This window comes from Diabrotica undecimpunctata, chromosome 6 (assembly GCF_040954645.1).
Source record: "Diabrotica undecimpunctata isolate CICGRU chromosome 6, icDiaUnde3, whole genome shotgun sequence".
Classification (NCBI taxonomy): domain Eukaryota; kingdom Metazoa; phylum Arthropoda; class Insecta; order Coleoptera; family Chrysomelidae; genus Diabrotica; species Diabrotica undecimpunctata.
In genome coordinates this window covers 137,825,496-137,851,354 of record NC_092808.1, presented here as the reverse complement: position 1 = coordinate 137,851,354, position 25,859 = coordinate 137,825,496, and the positions used below count along the sequence as shown (strand labels likewise).

Below are 25,859 nucleotides of genomic sequence, written 5' to 3'. Positions count from 1 at the left end.
ACGTTGAATAATTATTTTAGTTTTGATAAAAACCGTTATTTTGTCGAAGTTTCGGCAATGTCGCACTTGTCTCCATTAGAGTAGATTTCCTATATTTTTTTTTATTTATGCAATCACGCCATGTTGTCAGGGTCTTTTATTATTTGGCGTTTCTTTCATTTATTCGTTTATTTAAAACTTGGTAATTTTTGCTTGAACACAAAATAATGTTTTCCATTTTAACGTAGAGCCGTATTTCCTATTTTATAATTATTAGAATAATTACCTGTTCTTTATTACGGCAGTTCATTCTTTACTACAATTTTTATCTGCTTAAATTCTATTGCATATATAAACATTTTGGATCTGAAATAAATGAATTAGAAGAAATTTTAGTAAAAAAATATATTAAAAAAATTTAAATAATATCATATAATTATTTTTGAGTTAGTTTTTAATAAATTAACAACAGTTTGGATAGATAAAACAATGGATATATCTTCAAACTGGTTTCGATTATTCCTTTAGTTTCTTTTCGTCTTCCCATGCAAAGTTGCGGCCAGTTCCTTGCTCAGTCCTTAAAAATTTTTCATTGTCAGATTTAACAACGTTTGGAAAAACTGTTAGCTGGTCGGCATTTGCTTCATTAGTTTCCCTGAAATATGAATCACTATAGTCGTCGTCTGGTAAGCTAAAATAAGTAAAATTATGAGATAATTTTTAATATTATTAGCCAATAATTTGTAATAACTGAATTGATATCAGAAAAACTTTTAACGATAAATCCACAACAAACTTTCATAAGAGGTGCTCCTTATTTTCAAAGGAACTCTGAGTATACTGAAATGTTAGATTAGGAGAGATATGTGGTCTTTTTGAGCATTCTGAGGTTTTAACCCTTTCAGCTACAGCATCCTCCTCTAGGGACACGATGATATTACCGAATAGTGGCATTTAATCTTCCTAAAGAGCATGTTACCCATAAAAGGAGAATGCATTTACTTATTTATGAATGATGGTACTACCCATAATCGAACGCAGTTCCAATGACATAAAAATAATTAGGTCAGTTTCGCGTGAACTGTCTAACCTCCAAACAGGTGAAAATTTGTGTTTGTTTGCCACGTAAAATAAAAAAAACTGGAATATAAATACAAGTGGTTTGGTTTTAAGCAGTGGTTTAATAATTATTGCTTTTTTTATTTGAATACACTTAGCATTCTTATAAACTTTGTATATTTTTACAAACATAACACATCATGTGTTAACACGTGTTACAAACACGTCCTTCTTCTTATTTTGTCTTTGTTTGTCACGTCGAGAATCAATATTTCAGCAGATATCACATGAATGACAGGTATTAATTACTAGACCAGAAGTATTAATTGAAAAAACCTGTGTCTCTTAAAATGTTTAAGTTGCCACATGTGCACAGTTTTTTTTTTCAAATATATTCCTAACACTTTTCATGAACAAGTCTTTTTGGTGTTCATAGTGTTATGAAAGGCATGTTCCAACTATTTAAATTTAATGAAAAAGACAGTAAAGATTCCATTTCACGTACAAATCGTCTATGTATCTGTTTATACGTATTTCGCTTTAATAAAGCTCATCAGAACAGTTATTCATAGGCGTTCTCAACGTGAAAAATAGATCTTTCCTGTCTTAAGAAGCAACAATAAAATGGCTTCGAAACGGACGCAATAGCGACATCTGATATTAAATCCGTAAAAAAGGTTCGAAACACAATTCAGATAACTGCCTTAATCTGAGCCTTCTATAAATTGCAAGGCATTGCCAGACGTTGATAAAGATGTTAATAGTGACATGGAGAATCTAAAATTTGCATATTTAAATTTATTTTACAATGAAAAATGTATTCTTTTCACGATTAAGAATGTAGTGGATTAATGTAACATTGATGAGTCTGGTAGTAAAAACATACCAAAAAAGATTTTTTAGATTGAGCCACACATTACACTTGGTAGATGTTACTGCTTGACCTTTTAATAACGTTGACCGACTGTGGAAAGTAAGACATTCGAAATCATTTGCCATTTCAACTACCTCCAGAAAAAGGGAAGCATTAATATTCTGCAATACATGAAAAATAAGCTAAAAAAGTGGGAAATAAAAATATGTGTTCTTGTTGAACATAGCGGTTTAGTTTATGACTTTATACTTTACCAAGGAGCAACTGTCGAGATAAGTAATAAGTGAGGAATATAGTAAGTTTGATGCAGGAGTGAGCTGAGAGAATCACAGAAAAATAGCCATGGACAGTATTTTGATATGGATTTTAGTACATATAATCTCATCCAGACTTCCACTGAAAACCGACGTAGATATGGAAAAAAAAAAGAGGTATTTGTGATACAGTTGTTAGTGGACGGAGAAGGAGTAGTCATCACGAAAGGGTATGATAATAAACCAGTAATTATTTCATCTAACTTTGTTAGTATACGACAATTGTGCAATTGCCAAAGATGTAACAAAAAAATTAAAAAAAAAGAAAAACTATATTGATGTACTTGAGAGTACTATAAGATGAATAAAAGCTCCAAAAAAATCTATAACTTTGTCTCAAAATTGTAAGGAATATCTTGGAATATTTAAGAAAAGGAACTATTTTTATATGTATCATAACAAATAAAATTTTGTATTTCTTTTTGTAATAACTTAATATATTTCAGTTTTTGTATTTTTCTTATGGTTTAACTTAAAATCAAAAATCAAAAGATACATAGCCAAATTAAATGTTTTAAAAATCTTTAAAAAAGTATTAGAAAATGCTGAAAACGTGGCTATTAAAAAATATGAGAAAAAAATGTTTCAAATTTTTATTTCTTGTAGTGTGACTAAAAGGGCTAAGTTCACGACACGAACAGACTCTCCGTGCTGGTAACATATCACATTTACCTTTGTAAATTCCATGAGGATTGTTTTTTAATACTGATGTCCTTCCAATGTTTTTCTGTGGCCATACAATGTCTTTAACAACTTTTTATTAAACTGATGATGGAATAATTTAATTCCGAAAACATCTTTAAAATGAAAGTTTTAAGCTTTCAATAAGAATTTTTTTATACCTTAATACACACGAACACCACGTGCTTTGTATTCAACAGATATACTAGCCACTCCTGGATATCTCCACTTCATGGTTTTGTTCCAGTTTCACTTTTAACCTTTTAACAATGTTTTACTTTACAGTGTGGTAAAATTGTCCTTGGAACTAAATTTAAATAATTATAAATTAAAAATTTATACTTAGTAATCACTTACTTGGGAAAAGTCTGGATTCCATGCCCATGTCCATGACCATGGCCACCGTGACCAAAATGACCGTAATGACCATGATGACCGTGATGTCCGTACTGGCCGGAGGTATAGTGACCAGATGTGTATTGTTGGTTGGGGTAGTTGCTTTGCCCATACCCAAAAACTAGTGTTCCCAAAGCAAAAGCACTAGACATTATTAATGCAAATTTACTGATGATTAGCGCCTTCTTAGCTATTAAGGCTATTATACCGAACATTACTGGTAGAATACTTATTATATTGAACTTGAATCCGAGTAGTAGTGGTAAGAGAAATTGTCGAGCAAGAAGCCTTCCTAAAAGTATTAACACATTAGTATATAATTGCTTAATTCTAATTTTTTTTTAATATTGTAGTTTTATCCTTTGTTAAAATAAATTGTTAACAAGGCATATACATAATATATTCAATTGTGCCGCCTTAAAAAAATCAATATTCATTAATAACAACGGGATTTTGCAACTTTTGATTTCTTATCTTAAAAAAACCAAAATATGGACAATATATGGCGCAATTACATAACGGCGCAATGCTTCAAGATACTCCAATATCAATGTATTAGTACTTATAAATATTTATAAGAGTATATAAAAACAAAAACAAAAAGAAAACAAATCACCAAATGAAAGGAAGTAAAATTTGACTGAATATCGAGAATATTCTGTTATCCCAAATATAACCATCTTGCCTAACAAACATTCCAAAATGTTTATTTAAAATTAGAAGCTTGTCTAAAATATAACAAAATTATTTGTAGCAAAAGCTAAAATAAAAACATAAAAATCTATAAAATGTACTTGATAGAGACCAAATAAGATTAACAAAGAAGGAAAAGACAAAAATAGCAAACTCTAAAGGTCGTGGCATATTATCGTGCACGTTGCGTTTCCAGCACATACCGTTTCCGAAAAATATAATTTAAATGGTTTTAAATATGAACAACGCACACTGTCCGGAACATAGAGTTTCAGACACTTAACGTTTCCGTTCAGTATATTCGAAAACAATATTTTACTGATGCTGACGGCTGCGTAACGAGTCGTAACCGGTTTGTAAGGATAATGTTAATTAGATGTCCGTCGTTTTCCCCTTGTTGTTTATTTAGGTCTTTGTTTGATTTTGATACAGAGTATTTAAAAAAATAATTTTTGAGGCTATTTTGTCATTTATGCATGTGTTTTTATTGCTTTGTGACAATTAATCACGGAAGTGATAAACAATTAGGAATTTAATAATAATTAATAGGTTTAACAATTATTTTAGAATGAATAGGATTCAGTTTAAATATGTTTTAAATTTAATTTCACCTTCAGTTAAAAAACAAAATACTACATTTAACAAAGCCATACATATCAAAACAAAAAGTATTTTTAAAAAGAAGAAGTATCACTTCCGTACAAAAGTCCTAATTGTTTATCACTTAGTGGTTATATACTTTTTAGGTGCACTGATGATGGAATATGGATTCAGAAAACGTTTTGTGATATAGCACGATTGGGTTTTTTTAAATTATATACCTTTTACAAAGGATTTTTAATAAAAAATTTTTTAAAACTAAAGATTCCTAGAAAACTAGTAACTACATCGGTTGTCACTAATCAAACTGTAAAATAAATACATGATTATTGTAATATTTTTAATTTTTTTTTGTATATTATGTTCTTACAAATTTCCCTGTACAAAATTATAAATATTTTTGTTAAAGAATCCTTGAACTTGACCTGCGACGCCATCTACAAGCTTGACCTTGAACTTTACATACCTGTCCCCGCTTCTTTTAAAGAATGCACGTTGATTGCTTCTCTATGAGGGTCCAAAGCGAACTCTAGCGTACCACCTGGATGGAGAGATGGCGCTACATGCATTATGAGACCGGGGTAAATAAATCCCATATTCCATTTCATGTTTCTTTTTGAGAAAACGTAACTAAATGAATCCATGATACTCCTAAAATTGATTATGCATTAATAAATCATATGAAAATATTTGTATAGTAATATTTTTGTTCATATATATTATTTTATGTTTTCTTAATTTTTATTGTGGAATAATGTTTTTAAATAGAAAAATAGTATTATACCTATGTATTTATAATCCTTAGAAAGGTGGACTATTATTTACCAGCGGTTAAGCTAGACTTTCATCATTTTTACATCTAGCAAAAAATTGGAAGAGAAATACAAATTTAATTATAAACACTTTACAAAAAATTAGAGAAAAATGTATGTCTTAGTAAGTGGTACAAATATAGAGTCGATATACAATATTTGTTTGCACATATTGACTATTGTATATGCTACCTCGGTGTTCGAAACGTATAATGTGATGGTATTGGCTGCAATATTATGTAGTAGTTATGCGCCTCTTTTTACTCGGAAAATAAAAACATACATTGGATTTCTTTTCTTCAGGTAACTGACATTCAACTTCTTCCGAAATTTCGAAGATATCTTTAATATTTTGCTTCATATTTAGACGTAAATTTGTAATACCCAATCGTGTTTCAGCCAGGGTTTTGTGAGATGATGGGTTTTTTTAAGGATTTTAACGATCTTAAGAATTTAATTTTGGTAAAAAATATAAGTCCTCTTTAAAAAACTAATGGATGACGTCGTCATAGTTAGATGAAAGGCTGCAAATATGGGCTAGGTAGGTTTCACAGATATTCGTTGCAGATCTCTACATTTTGACTATTCCAAACGGTATTTGGCGAAGTTAAACTATCACCGTAGCGATGGCGCCACAGTGTTAGATATTTCCCAGTTTATAATAATTGTTTGTCGGTTGGTATAAGTGTCAAAAATTTTTCGGGTAAGATGATAAATTCCAGTATTTGAAAATAAACACTAATTTCAAAAAAACGTCTGTATCACGTTGAAGCTCTATAATCAGTCTTTGATATATGTTAATCAGTTTTTTTGAAATTAGCTACTTTTAGACACAACCTCTTTTGTTGTTGCAAAGCAAGCGTGTTTAGAATATGGGCTATGTCTTTGTTTTCGTTATGGGCTAGTGACCCATATTTAGAACAATATAAAACATACTTCAATTGTTTTAGGATGTCAAAACAACAGCTGAAAGAAGATAAAAACAGAAAAAAATGGGATGACAGAGATATGGAACTTGCAATAATAGCTATTAGGCAGCACGAAATGGGTACACTAAAAGCTACAAAAATGTTAAATGTCCCACGTTCTACGTTGCAACGTTCTGCAAGATAACTTAAACTAAAGCCAATTGAAGCTGCTGAAATAAAGTTAGGGCGTAAAAATGTCTTAGGGAATGATCTTGAGGATGAGTTAGTTCGTTATATTTTGGAAATGGTGACAGCTAAATTTCATAGATTAACCAAAAAAGATCTTAGGAGGATGGCGTACGTCTTAGCTTCCATGAACAATATCAAACATCCGTTTGGAGGTAATACGGTAGGCAGAGCCTGGCTGAGGCTTTTCCTGCAACACCATAATGAGCTATCAGTACGACTAACGGGAACATCATATTTACGAGCAAGAGGCTTTAACAAAGAAAATGTCACATCCTTCTTCAATGTTTTGACAAGAAAGAAAAGAATGTGACAAACGGTTTTATCCACCTGAATGTATATTCAATGTAAACGAGACAGGTCTTAACGGTTGTAAAAAACAAGATTGCACATGGTAGTAGGCCGAAAAAGCAAACTACAAATTGCATCATTAACTTCTGCTGAAAGGGGCTCTCTGATAACCGTTGTTAGCGATGTTGATGAGCGCTGGGTTTTCATTATGGTAATACATCCCAGTGGATGGATACAAAGCAATATTTTCACAAGATGGTTTCAACATTTTATTGACACAGTGAAACCCACAGAAAAATCACCAGTTCTGCTTACTATGGATGATTATTACAGTCATACACGTAATATAGAAGTCGATTTAGATAGAGATAATCTTGTCAATATAATTGTCTTGCCTCTCCATTGCACCCACAAATAGCCATTGGACAAAACTTACATGGGTGATCTTAAGGCTTACTGTGTGCATCTGATGTGTCAGAAATCTTTGAGAGAGCTTATTTGAAACATCAAACTAGAGAAATTGCCGTTAATGGATTTAGAGCTACAGTAATTTATCCCTTAAATAAAAACATATTTACATATGTCGATTTCATGGTAGCTGAAATTAAAGCAGAAAATACTTCGACAGCCGCACCTGATGATGCGAGTGATTAAGATAATAAGGTGATCATCGTTTCAACCGCTGCTGCCAATTCAAATGAACCTACAAATTCTGACGATAACTCTATTAATTCTGAGAGCACACCAGATTGTCGTTCCAGCTACAATAATTTATCATCTAATTTTCCCACTTTTAGATCTAAGCCTAATTAACAGCTTGGAACTGTTCCTAAAACTAATACACCAGCTTGATGCTATTTCTTCAACTAGTTCACAGCTTGTCGCTATTCCCACAACAAGCTTTTACAGAAAGTCTGAAAATCCTTCCAGAAGACCTTGTGCAGAGCTTGGTGTAAAAAGGAAATTATTTGAGAATAAGCCCACTCCATCAATAATTCCTTCCACATCTGAGTCTTCAAGAGCATCTCTGCTAACACCATATGATCTTTCTTCTGTACCATTATTGAAGAAAAAAACCTCCAATCGTGGGCGTAAGCTAAGTAAGTGTTAGTGATAACCGCTTTACCTTACAAAAATGAATTGATCCAATCTCTCAACAAAGACAAAGAGGAGCCAAACGAAGTAGGTAAAGGTTAAGAAAAAAGAAAAGGGAAAGAAATAAAAAAAAGGAAAACGTAAGCAGGTTACCAAAGTCACAAAGAACCAAAAAAAGAAATCGGGTTTTAGTAGCGAGGATGAGGAGGAATATGTGTTTGCAGATGATGAGAGCGATTACAATGATTTTCCTTCTACACAGCCTCCACAAGACGCAGCTGACGTAACGTATATAGTTTGCGAAGCACTTTTTTCAGAGGATAATCTTGGTGAAATATAGGTAAAATGTTTCATGTGCCATTTGTGGACACATAACGAGTGCGCTGGGGCCGAAAAAGAAGAAGAAAAAATTGAGAAAATGAAATACATACGTCATTGCCTATGAGTTATTTAATATATTGTTTGTATTTTAGATATTTAAATATATTTGTCGCGCATTCATCTCATTTCACACAAATTTAAGATACATTTTTCGGGGTAGCCTATATTTAGGATCATTATTCAAACGACGCAAAAATATAATTTTTCATTATTTGAACATTTAAAATATATTTTTTAATCAATTTGGACTTTTGGCAGATTATAAGTAACTAAATATAGGTATTCTTACGTACCTTTGTAATTGAAATAGAATTTTTATTGTATAAAGACATACAAAATGGTTAGCCCATATTTGCATCCTTTCCTCTACGGCAATTAAAATGTTCTTTCTCAAATTCCTGTTGGCTCAGAAATTATAGCTCCTGATAATACACTGTGGAAGATCAAAGCATTGTATAATGCATCAGCTGGTGGAAGAGCACATCAAGACGTGTTCAAAGATATGCCGGGCCTACACCATATGCCAAATGTCGTGTCGATGAAACGTGTAACAGTGCTTGGCGACTTTTTATTGACGATAAAATTTTTAAACATATCAACGACTGTACTATTCGGAAGCACGCCGAGTTCATTCAAACACTTTGTCTCTAACAATCCAATCTGCAAACCGCTGTCTATTCGCACTGGATAAGCTCATAAAATCAAAAAATCTTACAAGAAGTTCAAAGATCAAAATCTATAAATCCATCGTCAGACCTGTAATAACATACGGATGCGAAACGTGGACCATTATCAAAGCAAACGAAGAAAAGCTAAGACGCTTTGAACGAAAAATACTTAGAAAAATTTTTGGACCTCGCCATGACATCACCACAAACCATTATAAGATCAGAACCAATATCGAATTAAAAGCACTATACAATTGCGCCGATATTGTACAAGAAATTAAATCACAGCAACTAAGATGGGCAGGCCACGTGCACAGACTGCATAACGATAGACTGGTAAAACTGGTATAGGAAGAGATTCCCACAGGCAAAAGACCACTTGGACGTCCCAGAATGCAATGGAGAGATAACATACAAGCAGATCTCCGGAAAATGAACATTCCATTTGACCCTAGGTTGATGGAAGACCGAACAAATTGGAAAAAAGTTGTACAGTCAGCCAAGACCCACCCAGGATTGTAGCGCTACGTGATGATGAATAGAAGAGTTAGAAGCATTTATAGCTATAATATATGTACGAGGAGCCATGGGGCTAAATGTATAGATTTGGATTCGCTGTGGTCCGAGAAGTAGAGCAATGCTTTTGTAAAAGCGGGAATATCACTTGACAAATTTCGAGAAATAATATAATAAGTATATAAGATTCGATGTCAGGTCTACACGATCGCAAAGACTGAAAGACGACAAGTTTGCATTATTGTCGGAACTTTGGTACAATGTCATTGCAAATTCACAGAGCAGCTACGTTCACGACCATACACCACTGTCGACGAGCTACTCTTTCCATCAAAATGTAGATGTAGGTTTACTCAGTTTATTGCCTCAAAACCCGATAAATATAGTCAAAAATTCTGGGTTGCCGTAGACTAAGACACAAACTACATTGTCAACGCCTTTCCGTATTTAGGGAAAGACGAAGCGAGACCAAATATCGAGCGCCTCGGTGATAATGTGGTAAAAAAGTTGATGCAACCATATTTAAAAAAAAGGAAGAAATGTTACGTGTGACAATTTCTTCACGTCACTATCACTGGCTGAATTTTTGAAAGCGAATAGTTCTAGTCTCCTTGGTACTATGAATAAAGCTCTACGTGAGATCCCGGCTTGTGTAAAGTACGCGAAAGAAAATTTATACAGTACAATACTTCTAAAGACAGGTGATATCTCATTAACCGTTTATCAGGCCAAAAGCAACAAAAATGTGGTCATGCTTAGTACAATGTATTCGGATGTACAAATTACATCCACTGACAAAAAGGAAACCTGATACTATTAAATTTTATAATGAGACGCAAATGGCACGCAAGTATTCAGTAAACAGTAAAAGCATCGTCTAGGCGTTGGCCACTTCACACATTATACAATTTACTGGACTTAGCTGGAATAAATGCCTGGATCTTATATAAATCGTTGAATAAATCACAAGTAAGTCGCAGAAATTATATTCTAAAGCTAGGAGAAGAACTCTCAGAAAAATACGCAGGGACTAGAGCTGCTGTCAAACGAACTGCCTTCCCAGATGAAATCGATGAACCTCAAAAAAAGCGAACACGTTGTGAAATCAAATCAGAGTGCTCGGCAAGCAAATCATTTGTAAAATGCCACGAGTGTAAAATAACAGTCTGTAAAAAATGCACTTCTACACAATATTTTGTATGTTCATTATGTAGGTAAGAGCACTATCTAGTAATGTTTTATATTAGATTTTCACTTTGTTTATTACTATTATTAATTATCAAATAAATATTATTTTGTTTCAAGTTTCCTCTTACATTTTTGACTTAGATCATACGGGTCAAAAATGACCCGTTCGCGCTTGTAGGACTGGAAGAAATGTCAGCGCTTCTAGTTAATAACAGTACCCAAATTGAAATTAAGTTTTGGGTATTAGATGGTATTAGTTACAGTGTTACTTTAGTTTATTTTCAGTGGTAATTTTTAGGTTATTGTCATAAAATTCTATAAAATATTAGAATAAAATAAAAAACAGGTGGGTTTTACTTGGTTCATTTTTTATACTTTTTTTTTTATTAAATTTGCAAATTTACAATCTGCTATTACAAGCTATTAGTAAATGTGAGTATTGCAAATACATGGGAGGAGAAATTATTCACTGATAACACTCCCAATACTAACACTAACAAATAAAATTAATGTAGGATTATAATTTGAAACTAAAATTGAAATGAAAATTAAAATTGAAATTAGTGAATAAAGTCTGTTGGCCACTGTCTCTTCAATCTTCGTCTGACTTCTGGTTGGAGGTGTAGTTGTCTTGCATCCTCGTTGGGGTGGACTTGCAGATGTTCTAAATAATTTCTTGTTAGTCTGCTGATTTTGTCTTCAACGAACGGTATACCACAGTCATCATGCAGTGTTTTGTTAGTAACGTACCACGGCGTGTTGAAACTCATTAGTAGAGTATTTTGGATTGGATCCTCTGAATGATTTTGATATTAGAAGGCTTTGCACAGCCCCATAGTTGCACTCCATATGTCCATATAGGCTTTATTATGCACTTATACAAGAGAAGTTTATTCTCTGTAGATAACTGTTATTTTCGGCCTATTAGCCAATTCATTTGACGTATTTTCATGTTGATTTGGATTTTTTTTGCCAAGATGTGTTCTTTCCAAGTGAGCTTTTGATCAAGTGTCGTTCCCAGGTATTTGACTTCTGTTTTTACTGGTAGTAATATGTTGTTCAGTCTGATTCTCGGACATATGACGTTCCTGTTGGTGAATGTAATTTGATTAGACTTAGTATGGTTAACTTTAATTTTCCATCTATTTATCCAGTCGTGTAGTAGGTTCAGGTGTATTTGAAGGTTTCCTGATGCTACTTGGGGGTCATCATCGATAGATATTATGGCGGTGTCATCTGCAAACATGGCTACTATGGTCGTATTTGTTGTTGGGATATCAGCAGTGTATATGAGGTACAGGAGGGGACCCAGGACACTTCCTTATTTTTTATACTTGTCTTGATTTTATTCAATTATTTTTTAAATTTTATTAAAGCGTATCAATGCAATGCTTAACTCTGTTAAATAAAGTGAACATAATATCAGGCCACGTTGCCGGGTCAGCTAGTATTATATAAATATTTATATTAGTTCTAATTTATTTTAAATTATCTTTTTATAGTTTAACATTATTAACATCGTTAAAAAGCTGCACCCTAGCGGATCATATTGGAATTATTTTGCATAACTTCATAGACCCCGCTGAATGTCATATTAATTAAAATCATTTTAATACCACTTTTTGTGTGTTGACAAGGACTGATGCATTAAAAGAATTACCCTGGAGAGTTTATAGTATACATGTAAACAAGTGTAACGTGCATGTTGGGCTTTACAATATTTAGATAGTTAATGCTTTATGTTAATGATGTTAGACAGTGTCGTAGATGCCATTATTTCATTTCTGTTTGGTATGTTCTGAATTTTTTTAAGTTTGGCAATCATATTTGCGAGTTTGTCATTTTGTTTACCTATCAACACCAGTTTTCATGTTTAGAAAGTATTGTTATGATATCTCTGACCCATCTCTGGAGCAAAAAAAAACAGTCTAACAATAACTTAGACTGTTATCTTATTATTGCTGACTGACATATGGATCGAGAAACTTTCCAAATCAAATGCAAATATTGTAAGAAATCAGATGCAAATTCACTCATCTTCTAACTTTATATCTAAAGAAGAATATTTGAATAGGGTGCAGTCTAGAAAATAGATTTCTGGGGAAGGAGATATAACTTTGAGCTTAAGTAAAAATACAAAGAAATAGCAGATAGCACGGATTTAATATTCATAACGAGAGGTAGACTAAGATGGGCGGAATAAATATCAAGACCGAATGAACACTCCGTCTTACTCGAACGCTTTATTTAATGCTTGTAAAAAAGGAGCAGTGGTAGGCCAAGACTCAGGTGGAAACCTGGTGTATAGGAGACGGAAGAATATTGGAGCAACAAATGTGTAAAATGTAAGATATGTGTACAATGTTTTCATTAACGAAAACATTTATTTGTAATTTTACGCCAAAGCTTCTACAGTAGGGTAAACTGTGCAAATACCGGTCAGTAGGTAATGGCGGTCATCCTGATTGTGCGAAATCTATTCAATCTGGCAACCTCCCACAACTGTCAACATGTCGCTACACTACTCTGTATTCAGATTGCCGACGAGCGTTGAGTTGGCGCATACCATTGTCATAGAAATATTATTAACCTCTTTTCAGTGTTTTCAATCTTATTTTTATGGTGAGTAATATAAGGTCTTAATTCATTTTTATTCACTTGTAGATCCTAAAATTGGTTACAATTGATAATAATGATGTTAGCTGCCTATTCCTTTTTTAAATATTAATAATTTAATACATGTTTACGAGTAAAAAATTCTAAGAAAAAGAATGTCAACAGGAGGCAATGCCGGTCAGTTGACCGGTATTACCCCCATGCTGACTTATATTAATTTACAGTTTGTACTTTGAATCCTTAAGAAATTTTTATATTTCAGATGACAAGGAATCGAAAAAGAACGACTTGTAAAGCAAAATATAGTCAAAAGGTTTTAGAAAAAGCTATTTTAGCTTATCGAAATGGTGAAATGACTATGCGAAAAGTACCAAAAGCATATTATGCTATCCCTTTTTCGAGATTGCAAGAAAAAATAAAAAATAAGAATCTTTAAGATGCGTCATCAGGTAGAAAATCAGTATTTTCTGCCGAACAAGAAGCTGAAATAGCCGCACAAATAAAATATTTAGCTTCTATTTTTTATGGCGTAACAGCAAAAGAACTGAGAAAATTAGCATTTGAGTTTGCTGAAAGAAACAGTATTAAACATAATTTTACGTCTGCTTAGGATTAGCTGGTGTCGAGTGGTTACAAAGTTTTCTTCGCAGAAATTCAACAGTATCCATGAATTTACAGTCTAAATAGATTAAAGCTTTTAATAAAGTAGAAGTGTACCTGTTTTGTAAGCTATTAGAAAATTTAAGGACAAAATATCAATTTGCTCCAACACAAATATACAATGCCGATGAGACGGGAATTAGTACAGTTTAGGATCCTGGAAAAATTTTAGCTACCAAAGGCCAGAAAAGGGCCCCTTTGCAACCAGTGGAGAGAGAGGTATAAACATTACAGTTATGTGTGCCATGAATGCCGCTGGGGGATACATTCCACCCATGTTTATTTTTCCGCGAAAGCGACTGACACCTCTTTTAGAAAAAGATGGACTTCCGGAGGCATTATATAAATGTTCAAATAATGGTTGGATTGATGAAGGTTTAATTTATGAATGGTTGCAACACTTCCACAAATACTCAAAACCCAGTGAAAGCTCACCAGTTCTTCTAATTACAGATAACCATTCCAGCCACATATTAATAAAAGTTTATGAATATTGCAAAGCAAATAATATTTCTATGCTTTCAATTCCGCCTCATTCATCTCACAAGATCTAACCTTTGGATATTGTTTTTTATGGGCTTCTTAAAGCTGAATATCGAAATGAATGTAATTTGTTTATTTAAACAAAGTTTAGAATTATAAGAAAAGGAACAGAAAAAACAGGAAAAGGTAAACAAAATTCAAGAAAAAGGAGAAACTAAATTAAATACCCAAAAATCTCAGAAAGGACAAAATACAAATAAGACTGGAAAACAAGTACAAACTAAGAAACCTCATTACAAGAGAAAGGTGTTTGATTCTAGTTCTTTGGAATCGGATATCGATATACCATGTGATAACAGTGACTATGCAGACAAAGATAGATGCCCGGTTTGCAGCGAGTTTGGCAAAAACAATGAAAATATGGTTTAGATGTACCCTTTGTTTAAGATGGGCCCATTCAGAGTGCAGTGGATGAGATTCTGCAGAGGGTTATACCTGATATGACTGTCAACCATTTTTACATTACATACAAACAGTTAATTCAATTTATTTACATAGCATCGTTCTCAAAAAAGTTATCTTCTTAACGTGCCATATCAGAATAATCCGACATTGGCGTTCACCATTGCAAAGGCTTCTCGATCTTTTGCCACATGGAATAATTGTCTTGCATTTGATATCTGAGTCCATTCACGAATGTTTTTTAATCAAGAAATCTGTTTACTTTCAACACCTCTACGGCTACTTCTATTTTGCATTTAAAAATCAGCTGTAGTATTCTATATTGTTTTTTGCCTCACTTTATGTTCCAGATAAGATATTTTCTGATGTCTTTAGCTTTCCTCTATCTGTTGGTAGGTCCTCCTTAGTAGTTCTTAATTAGTTTTCCTTGCTGTCCAATGTTTCTTTAGTATCTGTCTATGAATCCATATTTTCAATACTTTAATTCTGTTCAAAAGTACATACCAAATATGGCACATGTCTAACCATTATTGCAAATAAATGCCTTAATTTTCATAAAAGTAGTTTTAGTCATTGCTATTCTGCGTTTTTCTTTTATGACTGCTTCTAGTTGGTCCGTTATGACAGTTCCCAAATATGTCATTTTATGAACTTCCTCAACTTGGACTCCATTTTATTAAAGCTCTGCATCTACATGTGGGTTAGGACTAAAAACTAAAAGTTTAGTTTTGTTTGAGTTTATTTAAATGTTTCTTTCTTTCCTACTTCGTGAATGCGATCAAGCAGAATTTAAAGACCTTCAATATTTTTTGACAGAATTACTATATCGTTTGCGTATCTTAAGTGCTTTTTTAAATAACTATATCTCAATAACAATATTGAGGACAGAATGCAACCTTGTCTGACTCCTCGTTGTAAGGAGATTTCAACGGTCTCGTTGTCTCCAATTTTTACGAGAGTAGTTTGATTACAGTATCTCTGTCATCTATTCCTATATTTTTTAGTATCTGCATTAATTTTACATTCTGTACTTTATTGAAAACCAACTTAAGTACCTTCAAGATCTTCTTCGCATTTGTAATTCGATTCATAATGAATCAATATTCTGAGCATTTTCTAAAAAGTTATAGTCTACAAAAAAATGTTCCGATAATTTGACAAAGCACTGTTCCTTATGTAATAGATATTAAAATCTTGAATAATCTATTATATTATATCAATTTATCTACATACACTGACAAGCTTTCCACCTATCTCTTTACGGTACAGCTTACAGCTTAACTCGTGATATGTTGGAGAATGTAAAGTGTATCGTATCCAGGATATTTACATTTAGGAAACTCGTGGAAAATTTATGGCACTTTATTAGATTACCTCCTTTTTGGGATAATTGACGATCTATCTCAGTGGTAGCGTTTGCAGTATGGATATACTCGTATTTTTAGGTCTTTTCATGTCTCCTTTTAAATTTTCCGAGATTTTATGTGCAGTTGCGTCGCAGGGGAAAATTGAATGTACCGATATGAATTAAAATCTCTTATATTTTTTTCTTATAATCAATTTGGTTAATCGTTAAAAAGCGGTTGCTGTTGTTAAGGTTAGTTTTTGAATTTCAAAATCTTCTGTAATTAGAAACTTAATCAATCGTCAGACCCTTCAATAATCATATTTTTCACATGCGAAAAACAATCTTATATTTTTCGTAGTATCATTCTTATAATTACTAACCTTTATTTGGAAATAGTTGCTTAGGTTACCCTTAGTAATAGATCCTACTTCTGACTTTTGTGCAATGAAAAACTTGAAATAATGACACTTTTTTGCCCTCTTTTAATTGGGTTGTCGTAGACAACAGATGCTTTTGACGTGGCAACGTCTTAAATTAGGTTGTGGCTCGGAGTCATTTAAGAAAAAGTGTAACGCCTGCTCACGTCTGTTACAGTGAGTCACCGAACGAGAGAGAGGCCCGCCGGACCGGCGAATGCCTTGCGTCTCTCTCCCACTCAAACATGATCGGTCCGCTGCGCGCGGCACTAGAGAATTAGGCGCGTTGAACCACTAAAGTTGAAAATCGTTGAAAGTATCGTCAGCTGTGTCTGTAGTGAAAATGTGGAGTGCTTACAGTGTCCTATTTTAGGGGGAACCACCAGTATCAGATATAATTTTAGGAAATTACCTAGGGACCTATATTCTTTTATAATATTGCTATGGATTTATCCATTTAATATTGAGCAATGATTGTAAACATTCTTTATAGTTTAAACTTCAATGAAAATTATTAACTGTGTCTAAAGACATATATGATATGAGGTATTTTACCCAAGAGTATTAAGTATAATGAATATACATAAAAACATAATTTTGTTTTCTTAGGATTTAACATTTTGTTAGCACATTATCTCAAATTCACACTTAAATCAATATGTTTTTACTATTAGGTCTGTTGAATGTTTGTTCTTTACACAAAATTTAGTCTATACTTCATATTTATTAAAGGCGGTAAAATATACATTACAATTCAGTTATTTATAAACCACTTTCAAAGCATAAAGAACCTTTTAAGCTTTGTTTATATTATTTTGTGTATATTAATTGAGTTAATTGGAGTAGCCCACTTTGATACAAAAATACAGTCAATTTATGGATATTTCAAGGTGACAATCTAAAAAAAGCTAATTTCCTCCCATGCATTTTATTAGAAACACTTGAAATTTTAAAAAAATTTAAAAATCGTAAGATGTAAGACCTTAATCGTGAGATCGTGAGATTTGTCTTCAATTCGTGAGTAGATTCGTCATTTACAACAACTACAACAATAAAGGTAAATAATTGTACACTAATATTTCATTATCGTAAACTATGATTGATTGATTAATTGTTAGATTGACACAAAAGTTGAGAAACTGAGTTTATAGCGGCAATTCCTTGTTCCTATTGTGCAATTTAATAATATTCATATCAATAAATATTCTACCGAGAAAAAGACGTTGTCACGTAAAATCTTCGCCCGTAAAACCGACTTTACAGGCAACCGATTTTTTTTCGCATCTTTTACCTATTGGTTTCCGTAGAGAACAGACGTCATCTTATATGTATATATCATCTACTTCGATTCTTTGGCATCTTGGGGGTCGTCCTCTTTTCCTCCTTCCTATGGGGCTCCATTCGGTTATTCTCTTTATCCATCTTCTGTCGCTAGTTCTTCTTACATATCCATACACTTGTCTTTTTTGTTCTATATATGTTAGTATGTCTGTTTGTATTGATGTTCTTTGCTTTATTTCGTCATTACTTCTTCTATCCACTCTGCAGGATCTTCGCAGGTATTCCATCTCTGTTGCTACTATCTTACTGCTGTTTTTCTCGTTTATAATCCAATTTTCAGCCCCATATGTCATAATACTTCGTACTAATGTTTTATAAATCTGTTTTTTTGTCTGCATATTTAGGTGTCTATCCCAATATACTGAGTTAAGTTGTCGGATTGCTGTTCTTGTTTGTACCAATCTTTGCTTAGTTTCTTCATCTGTTGTTGCCTTCCTTGTGATTATAAACCCCAAGTATTTGAATTCATCCTTTCCTTTTATTGTTACGTTGTCGTCAATCTGTAAATCTTCTATGTCTTCTTCACTTGTCTCGGTTTTCGCGAGGTTATTATCTAGACCAGCCTTGGTATATTCTTCTTGTAGTTTCTTTATTATGTAACTAAGGTCTTCTTGGTCTTGTGCAATCACTACTTGATCGTCTGCAAAGCTTAACGTATATAGGTATCCGTTTCGTACCGGTACTCCCATGTCTTCGCATTTTCTTTTCCATGTAGTCAACGCTTTCTCTAAGTATATTTTGAATAAGGTTGCAGATGTCGAACAACCCTGCAGGAGCCCTTTTGTTGTGGTGAAGTCTCCTATGATTCTTGTTCCCATTTTAATGGTCACTTTATTTTCTTATATACATAGCTTTTGTAGCTTCTATGAGTTCCATCTGTATTTCTAATTTGTACATTGCTTTCCACAGTTCTGACATTGGCACAGAGTCATACGCCTTTCTCAGGTTTACAAATGCTAAATGTATATCTCTATTTTTTGTTTTTTTCTTCCCAACAGTTGTTCCAGTGTGGTCCATGTGGTTCCATGTGGTCTGTGCATGATCTTCCTGCCGTGAAGCCTGCCTGATCCTCCCCGATTTTGCCTTTTATCGCTTGCTCTATCTTTTGTCGTAGTATCGCTAATAGTACGCTTATTCTTCTGTAGTTTTTGCATCATTTTCTATCTCCTTTCTTTAATGTAGATGTCATATACGTTTCCGTTCATTACTTTGGGAACTGTTCTCCATTTATGGCTTTCTGAAATATCCATTTTATCATCCGGTGCAATTTTTTTGAGTCCTAGTTTATAAGCTGAGGTGAGATGCCTCCAGGTCCCTGTGCTTTCTTATTTGTGATTGCTTTTATGGCCTTTTTCATTTCCCTATCAGTTATTTCTTTTTCTTGTTGTGGGAATCTGCTTCGTCTTCTTCTGTTTTTTTTTTCCAAAGAATTGTGGTCTTTATTGAATTTCCAATGAATTGTTGTTTCAATCCTCTATGTATATTTCAATATTTAAGCAGATTCTTTCTTGTTTTTCATTCTTTTGTTGTGGTATTTGGTTTTTCACTTCTCTATATTCTTTATAAACTTCATCGTTGTTTGTAGTCAGCCATTTTCTGTATAGTTGCTTTTTTTTCTTTAATTATTCTTTTTGTTGGTTTATTCATTTCATAATAGTGCTGTTTATTTGTTATATGTTTTTTCTCTCCAAGGGCTTCGAATGCTGCTTGTTTTATACTCACCTTTACATGCTCGTATATTTCTTTGATGTTGTCGTATCTGAATTCTATTTCTTTTTGCCTATCTGATTTTGGTTCCCGTATAGACAAGACGTGTTTTCCACCTCTCCTAATTTGTTTCCGGTAGAAGATAGACGCTTTATTTCTGGCTTTTTTTGCCCTTTCCTACAGAGGAAACACATTTTTTAGTGAAGTAATTACTATTTAAATGGGAACAAGCCACAATTAAAGGTTAAAGTACGTTTATTGACGTTTCAATTTTCCCTTCGGAAATTGTTCTCAAAATACAAATATTAGTAAATTAAACAAATTTTGTTTTTTTTTGTTACTTGGTGAAAAATTCTTCTAATAATTTAATTTTATCTGACTCATTTATATCGACAATTCAGACATACATTATACATTTTAAAGTAGACGACTTTAGTGGACTACTTGTAAGATAGTTCATTCGATTACATGAAATCAACTTCAACTTGAGAATATCCGTCAGAAAAAATCATAGCATGTAATTCGTCTTTTTAAAGACTGTCCTTAAAAAGACAAACACATGCCATGATGACAGTAAAATTCTCCTGTTAGTGATTCCATAGTAAATTATGACGGATATTTTATTCATTTAGTCTCACCTTGCGTGGGGGGAGGGGCTCTGAACCGAGTAGGGGGCCTTTTAGTAATGCACGTAAAATAGGGAGGTGAATTACTATGGATTAAGTAATATTAGAATGTTACGACTAGCTATATAGCATAAAAACTTCTAAAATTATAAAAAAAAAGAAAGAAAGAAAAAAATAAAACAAACATAACAAAGGATAAAATATGATAAATTTGTAATACAAAATAATTCCATGTAGTCGATTAATCATATTAATTGGTACAGATAACATTAATCCTGAGTAGACAATTGTGTCAAACATTGTTTATTTGCTAATTAAACACTCTACACATATCTAACAGTACTATTCAGGCTAATCAATATATTACATCTAGCAACAATGTTCTTGGTTTAATGGATCCACTCCTAATGCCTAAAAATTAAAAAAAGGGTTAACTCGACGATAGAGTTGTACGATTTTTTTTAGCAGATTTGGGAATAGCAGACTTTAGTATGATCAATGATGTAAGTTAGTAAATTAATAAAGTATGTTTTCTTGTACTAGTTTCTTCTCTATATGTACTTTGAGATATGTATGACAAGATTTACAATATTTTAAAATGAAGACTTTCCAGCTTAGATCATCCTATGACCTATGATAGACAGATTTAAAATTTATAACAGTTAAGTTTTTAATTAGTTCTTTTACTCAACTGTTTGTTTAACAAAGCACTCCTCTAGTTCTAAAAACCTCTTACGAATCACTAAAGTGTTAATAATACACTCGTTTTCCTAAGGCTACTTCCTATATAATGCTTACTTTCCGCTTTGTCTTTGGCATTTCAACTGCAGAATTTAAATTATTTTCCTCTTATTTTTCCTCATATTAAGCTTCTGTTTCGGAACCAATTAAAGCAGAATAATTGGATAGTTGAAAATATTTTTGAAGTACGTGTGTACATTTATCGGGTTTAAAATCGCGTTTAACATAAAATTCAATTTAGGTTTATTGAAAAGAGATAATTGTTAATACTAAAGCCGCTCAAATATAATTTCAAAAGACGCAAAATATAGACAAATTGATTTCACGTTATTAGGTTTTTTAAATCAACGCTCAGATGATTAGAATATATATTTTTTAAAAAGTATATGTGCAATCGATTTTAAAAAGGCTTTTAACAGGGATTGGACGATAAACATTTACGAAAAATTACAAATATATACTTGCATTAAGCGACAAGAATAATAGTTAAACAAGACTTGTTTAGTGATAAAATAGATAAAAAAAAGAAGAGTGACACAAGACTGTATACTTGGATCTTAGTCATGTCGGTTGGGCTGACAGGCACGCATTTCGTTTTCCTCTCCATCGTCTGTCGAATGAAGAGTTAGAGTAGTTAGAAGAGTTACAGTAGTAGTTATTATTGCGCAGAACTGTTTTTTGGTTTGTTGGTTTGTTAATCGTTAGGTCGTGTGTTAATAATAAAGCATTTGTAATAGTCGAAAATACAATAGATTCATCTGCACCGATCTGTTTAAATATTAAAAATTATTTGATATGTAATTTAGTATTTTAAAAGTTATAAATAGGGTGTGTCCGATCTAATTTTATCGTGACTATAAATAATAATTAATAAATAACTTTTTTTGTGTTAATTAAATAAACAGTCGGCCCAGGCTGATATTATTTTAGATTTTGAGGATCATTCGAAACAAAAAATTTCTTTTGTAACGTTTATTGGCATAGGCATAGTTGTATCGTTTTTGAGCGATAAACAATTTAAAACTGAAAAAAGAACGAAAGATGACGATTTTCAAGGCTCAAAAACATATTTAAAAAATATAATTTTTATAATTACGAAGTACCTCTACATCTACATTCAAGATAAAACTTTATTCAATAAGTTTTTAATAAACATTTTGGACTTATTTCATTTTGAAGTATTGTTTTTTTAGTAGTTAATGCAACCCGATTGCCGTTCCCGATATGTAACCTTCCTCATTAACAAATAAAAAAAACATTTTTTAGAACAAAACATGGCAAAATTCTTATCAGAACCTGATAAAAGAAGGTTTAAACTTCAATTTATGTACAACGACTACAAAAATAATATTTTTTACTTGTCTTTTCGAGCCTTAAAAATCGTCAGTTTTCGTTTTTTTAGTATTAAATTGTTTATAACTCGAAAACAATCAACATAATAGAAAAATTACAAAATAAGACTTTAATGTTTAGAATGATCCAAAAGATCTAAAATGATATCTGCCGGGTTCGAAATTTTTTTTTTACAAAGTTTGTTACAAATAAAACTTTAAGTCTTTTTTAATTAATAATTAATTATAGTCAGGACAAAATTATATCGGACATTCCTTTTTTTATAAATTTTAACATACTAAATTAAATATCAAATAATTTTTATCCATTAAACATATCGATGTAGGTCGATTCTCTACTATAAGAGTGAATTTTAAAAATGCACATTTTGTTATTTTAATTCGAAAAAGTACAATAATTACATTTATTAAAAATGTCTGATACGGAGTTTGCGGATGAAAATGGGCAACTGTTACCATTAAGTCCTTCTAGGAAAAGTGCTAAAAATAATCACATAGATATACGAACCACAGAAATAATGGTTAATACATATAAATGTGAATTACAAGATAATCCTATTTTAGCGTCAATGGACATTCAACAAAAGGTTGCAGATAAAGTTGGAGTTTGTTCGAAAAGTGTCTTCAATGTCATTAAAGAGTATAAAAGTACCCACACATTGTCTACACCTAAAACAAATCATAATCGTTTAAAATCAATAGATGCTGTAGATGATTGTAATGAAGTTCCTACAATTGACAAAGTCCTAAAATAATGATAATGACAACAAATTTTAACAGAATCACGTTTTACAAACTCTTAGAAAAATTAAATTTTAAATCTTAAAAACGTGGAAAAAACACTTTGCTACTCGACAAAAATGAAATTGTGCTATGGCTAAGAGATTATCTGCAAAAGATAGGACAATATAGTGCTAAAAATAGAACAATTTATTACTTGGACGAAACATGGATAAATGCTAACCATACAAAATCAAAAGTTTGGGTGAATGCTTTTATGACTTCTGCAAGACGTGCTTTTTTGGATGGGCTGTCGACAGGCTTAAAAAATCCCTCAGGTATTTCAAATTAAAATAAACTTTGAATATTTTTATTATTATCTTTAATATCTTTTGGGAAAAGGTAAAAGATTAATAATCTGTCACAACGGAAGTGAGAATGGTTTTGTTCCTGATGCACTGTGGGCATTTGAATCGAGCAAAAGTGGTGACTACCATGAGATAGATGGGAAGTCATTTGAAAGTTGGCTCTGGTATAGCAGTGACTATACCGTTCTGACGAGACCTAAGGAGGTCGAAATACGTATCAGCGGTTGTCGCTGCACTGTATCGAAACAAAAATCTAATACCGTCATTCTGTTGAATAAATTAATTATTAAAGATAATAAACGCTTTTTAACGCGGTTTGTTTGATAGATGCAACGACGTTGAAACTGATGCAATTTATGTCGCGTTCCGAAACTAAAACAAAAGAAAAAACATTGCGAGGCCAATTAAATCTATAGCTCTTATATTGTTTGACTTTTCAATTTGGTCGGGTTCACGATATTATCACTTTTGTGTGAACGCATTAGATCCTCCAACGCGAACAAGCACACACACGAACGCGCACACACACGAACGTGCACACATACATACCTTTGATTGAATTTGAAGCGACAATAAAGCGCAAATTGACTCTTCGACGTTAGGAACACACCTAGATTGTTTAGATAACAATGAGCGCTTGTAATTTAATATAAACTTTACTGAATAGCAATAAAGTTCAAATTGACTCTATATTTAGTTTAAAAATAGTTGTATGGGAAAAAGAAAAGGGCTGTTTTAGGGTTTTCACGGAAATTATTCGAATTTTTCTCGCCGTAAAAACCATCCTTAGACTTCAACGAACATTTTAAAAAAATAATTGTTAAGATTGGTCCATGCGTTGTTGAGTTATGCGCTTACCAATACATTTTGCGATTCATTTTTATAATATAGATGATGGGAGCAGTACATCAGATTCTGAAAGGTAATAACGCAAATACGGTAATCTTTTTTCTGCATATATACTTCATTTTGTGGTAAGTAACTCTCTATCTTGTAAATCATGTTTATATTGAAAAAATTGGTGTACTACAATCTGTATCTGCCAAAGTTTGTTTGTTTTATATTGTATCTTTAATTTACTAGTCCGGTCCTGAACCAACGTGTGTTTCCAGCGTGCATTTGCTTACATCGTCCGTAACTTGAAGTTAAATTTACTTAAGATATGCCGATGACACCTTAGTGCTGGCTAATTACGGAGAAGACCTTCAAAATCTTATAAACAAAATAAAACATACCTGCAATCAGTATGGATTCAAACTCAACGTTAAGAAAAATAAATATTTGATAGTAAACAAAGTTATATATAGGATGACGGGATTAAAGTCGAAGATGCTGTACTGGACGGAGCAGAGAAAATCATGTATCTCGGCAGTAATATCAATGAGAACTGGGATCCAACCGTAGAAATTAAAAGCGCAATAGAACAACCCATCGAACTAATTTTGTAAAAATAAGGAACGTACTTTGCAGACGCGATCTTAGTATTGGCCTTCCCATTCTAATAAAATATTGCTACATCTTTCCATTGCTACTGTATGAAGTAGACGCGTGGACTTAAACGCTTGGAAGCAATTGAGATGTTGTTATACATACGACTATTGGGAATAAGCTGAGTCGACAGAGTTATGAAGGAGATAGTTCTTAGATGGCTGAACTAAACGACATAATCGGTCAATATAATAAAGGGACGGAAGCTAAAATATTTCGGTCACATTATGAGAAACCCTGAAAATATAAACATTAGCATTTGATTATTCAGGAAACGATACAATGTAAACGTGGTCCTGGGTAAAGGAAAACATAATGATTAAAAACTAGAAGACAATGGTATGGAAAATTGACTACATCTTCAACTAGAAGAAGAAGGAAGAAGAAGGAAATGTGTAATCACCTTCAAGTAACATGAGGAATATATATTTTATAATTGGAATAAGACAAATTATGAACATCAATGAGAAACCTAATGTAAAATATCTTGGTATTTTAAATTAAAATATTACACATGTGATGAAAATATTTAAAAATACTTTAAATACCTGAAACTGCTCGGATCGCCTTCTGCAAAATTATGTCCATCCCTATATTCCTGGCGAGCATCCCTAGACAAAGTTAATCCATCAACTAAATCAAATTCCGGACTGTTATCTAAACTTTGAAGCTTAGTGATCGCTTCCACGCCCAAGCAATGTCCCAAATTAGCCGGCGTTTGGGATATTAGACACTGCCGGAAGCTGTCTCCGATCGTAGACTCGTTTGGCGTTAGAGCTGCACCAGCGAATTTCATTAAAAAGGGTACATGCACTAGGAAGAGACCCACT

The 25,859-nt window shown here is 32.6% G+C and overlaps 1 protein-coding gene across 2 annotated transcripts; it reads right to left on the bottom strand.

The window, feature by feature from the left end:
• Nucleotides 1-426: 426 nt before the first annotated feature.
• Nucleotides 427-25,859, bottom strand: Osi10a (Osiris 10a). 2 transcript variants are annotated; one of them, XM_072533818.1, is made up of 4 exons: nucleotides 25,578-25,859; nucleotides 5,063-5,247; nucleotides 3,265-3,595; nucleotides 427-670 (listed from the first exon to the last, which is right to left on the bottom strand). In XM_072533818.1, exons 1-4 carry the CDS (start codon nucleotides 25,823-25,825, stop codon nucleotides 496-498), a joined length of 939 nt encoding a protein of 312 aa, XP_072389919.1. In that variant the 5' UTR covers nucleotides 25,826-25,859; the 3' UTR covers nucleotides 427-495. The 2 variants fall into 2 exon arrangements, with proteins under 2 accessions (XP_072389919.1, XP_072389920.1); XM_072533819.1 differs by having other exon boundaries at nucleotides 427-634.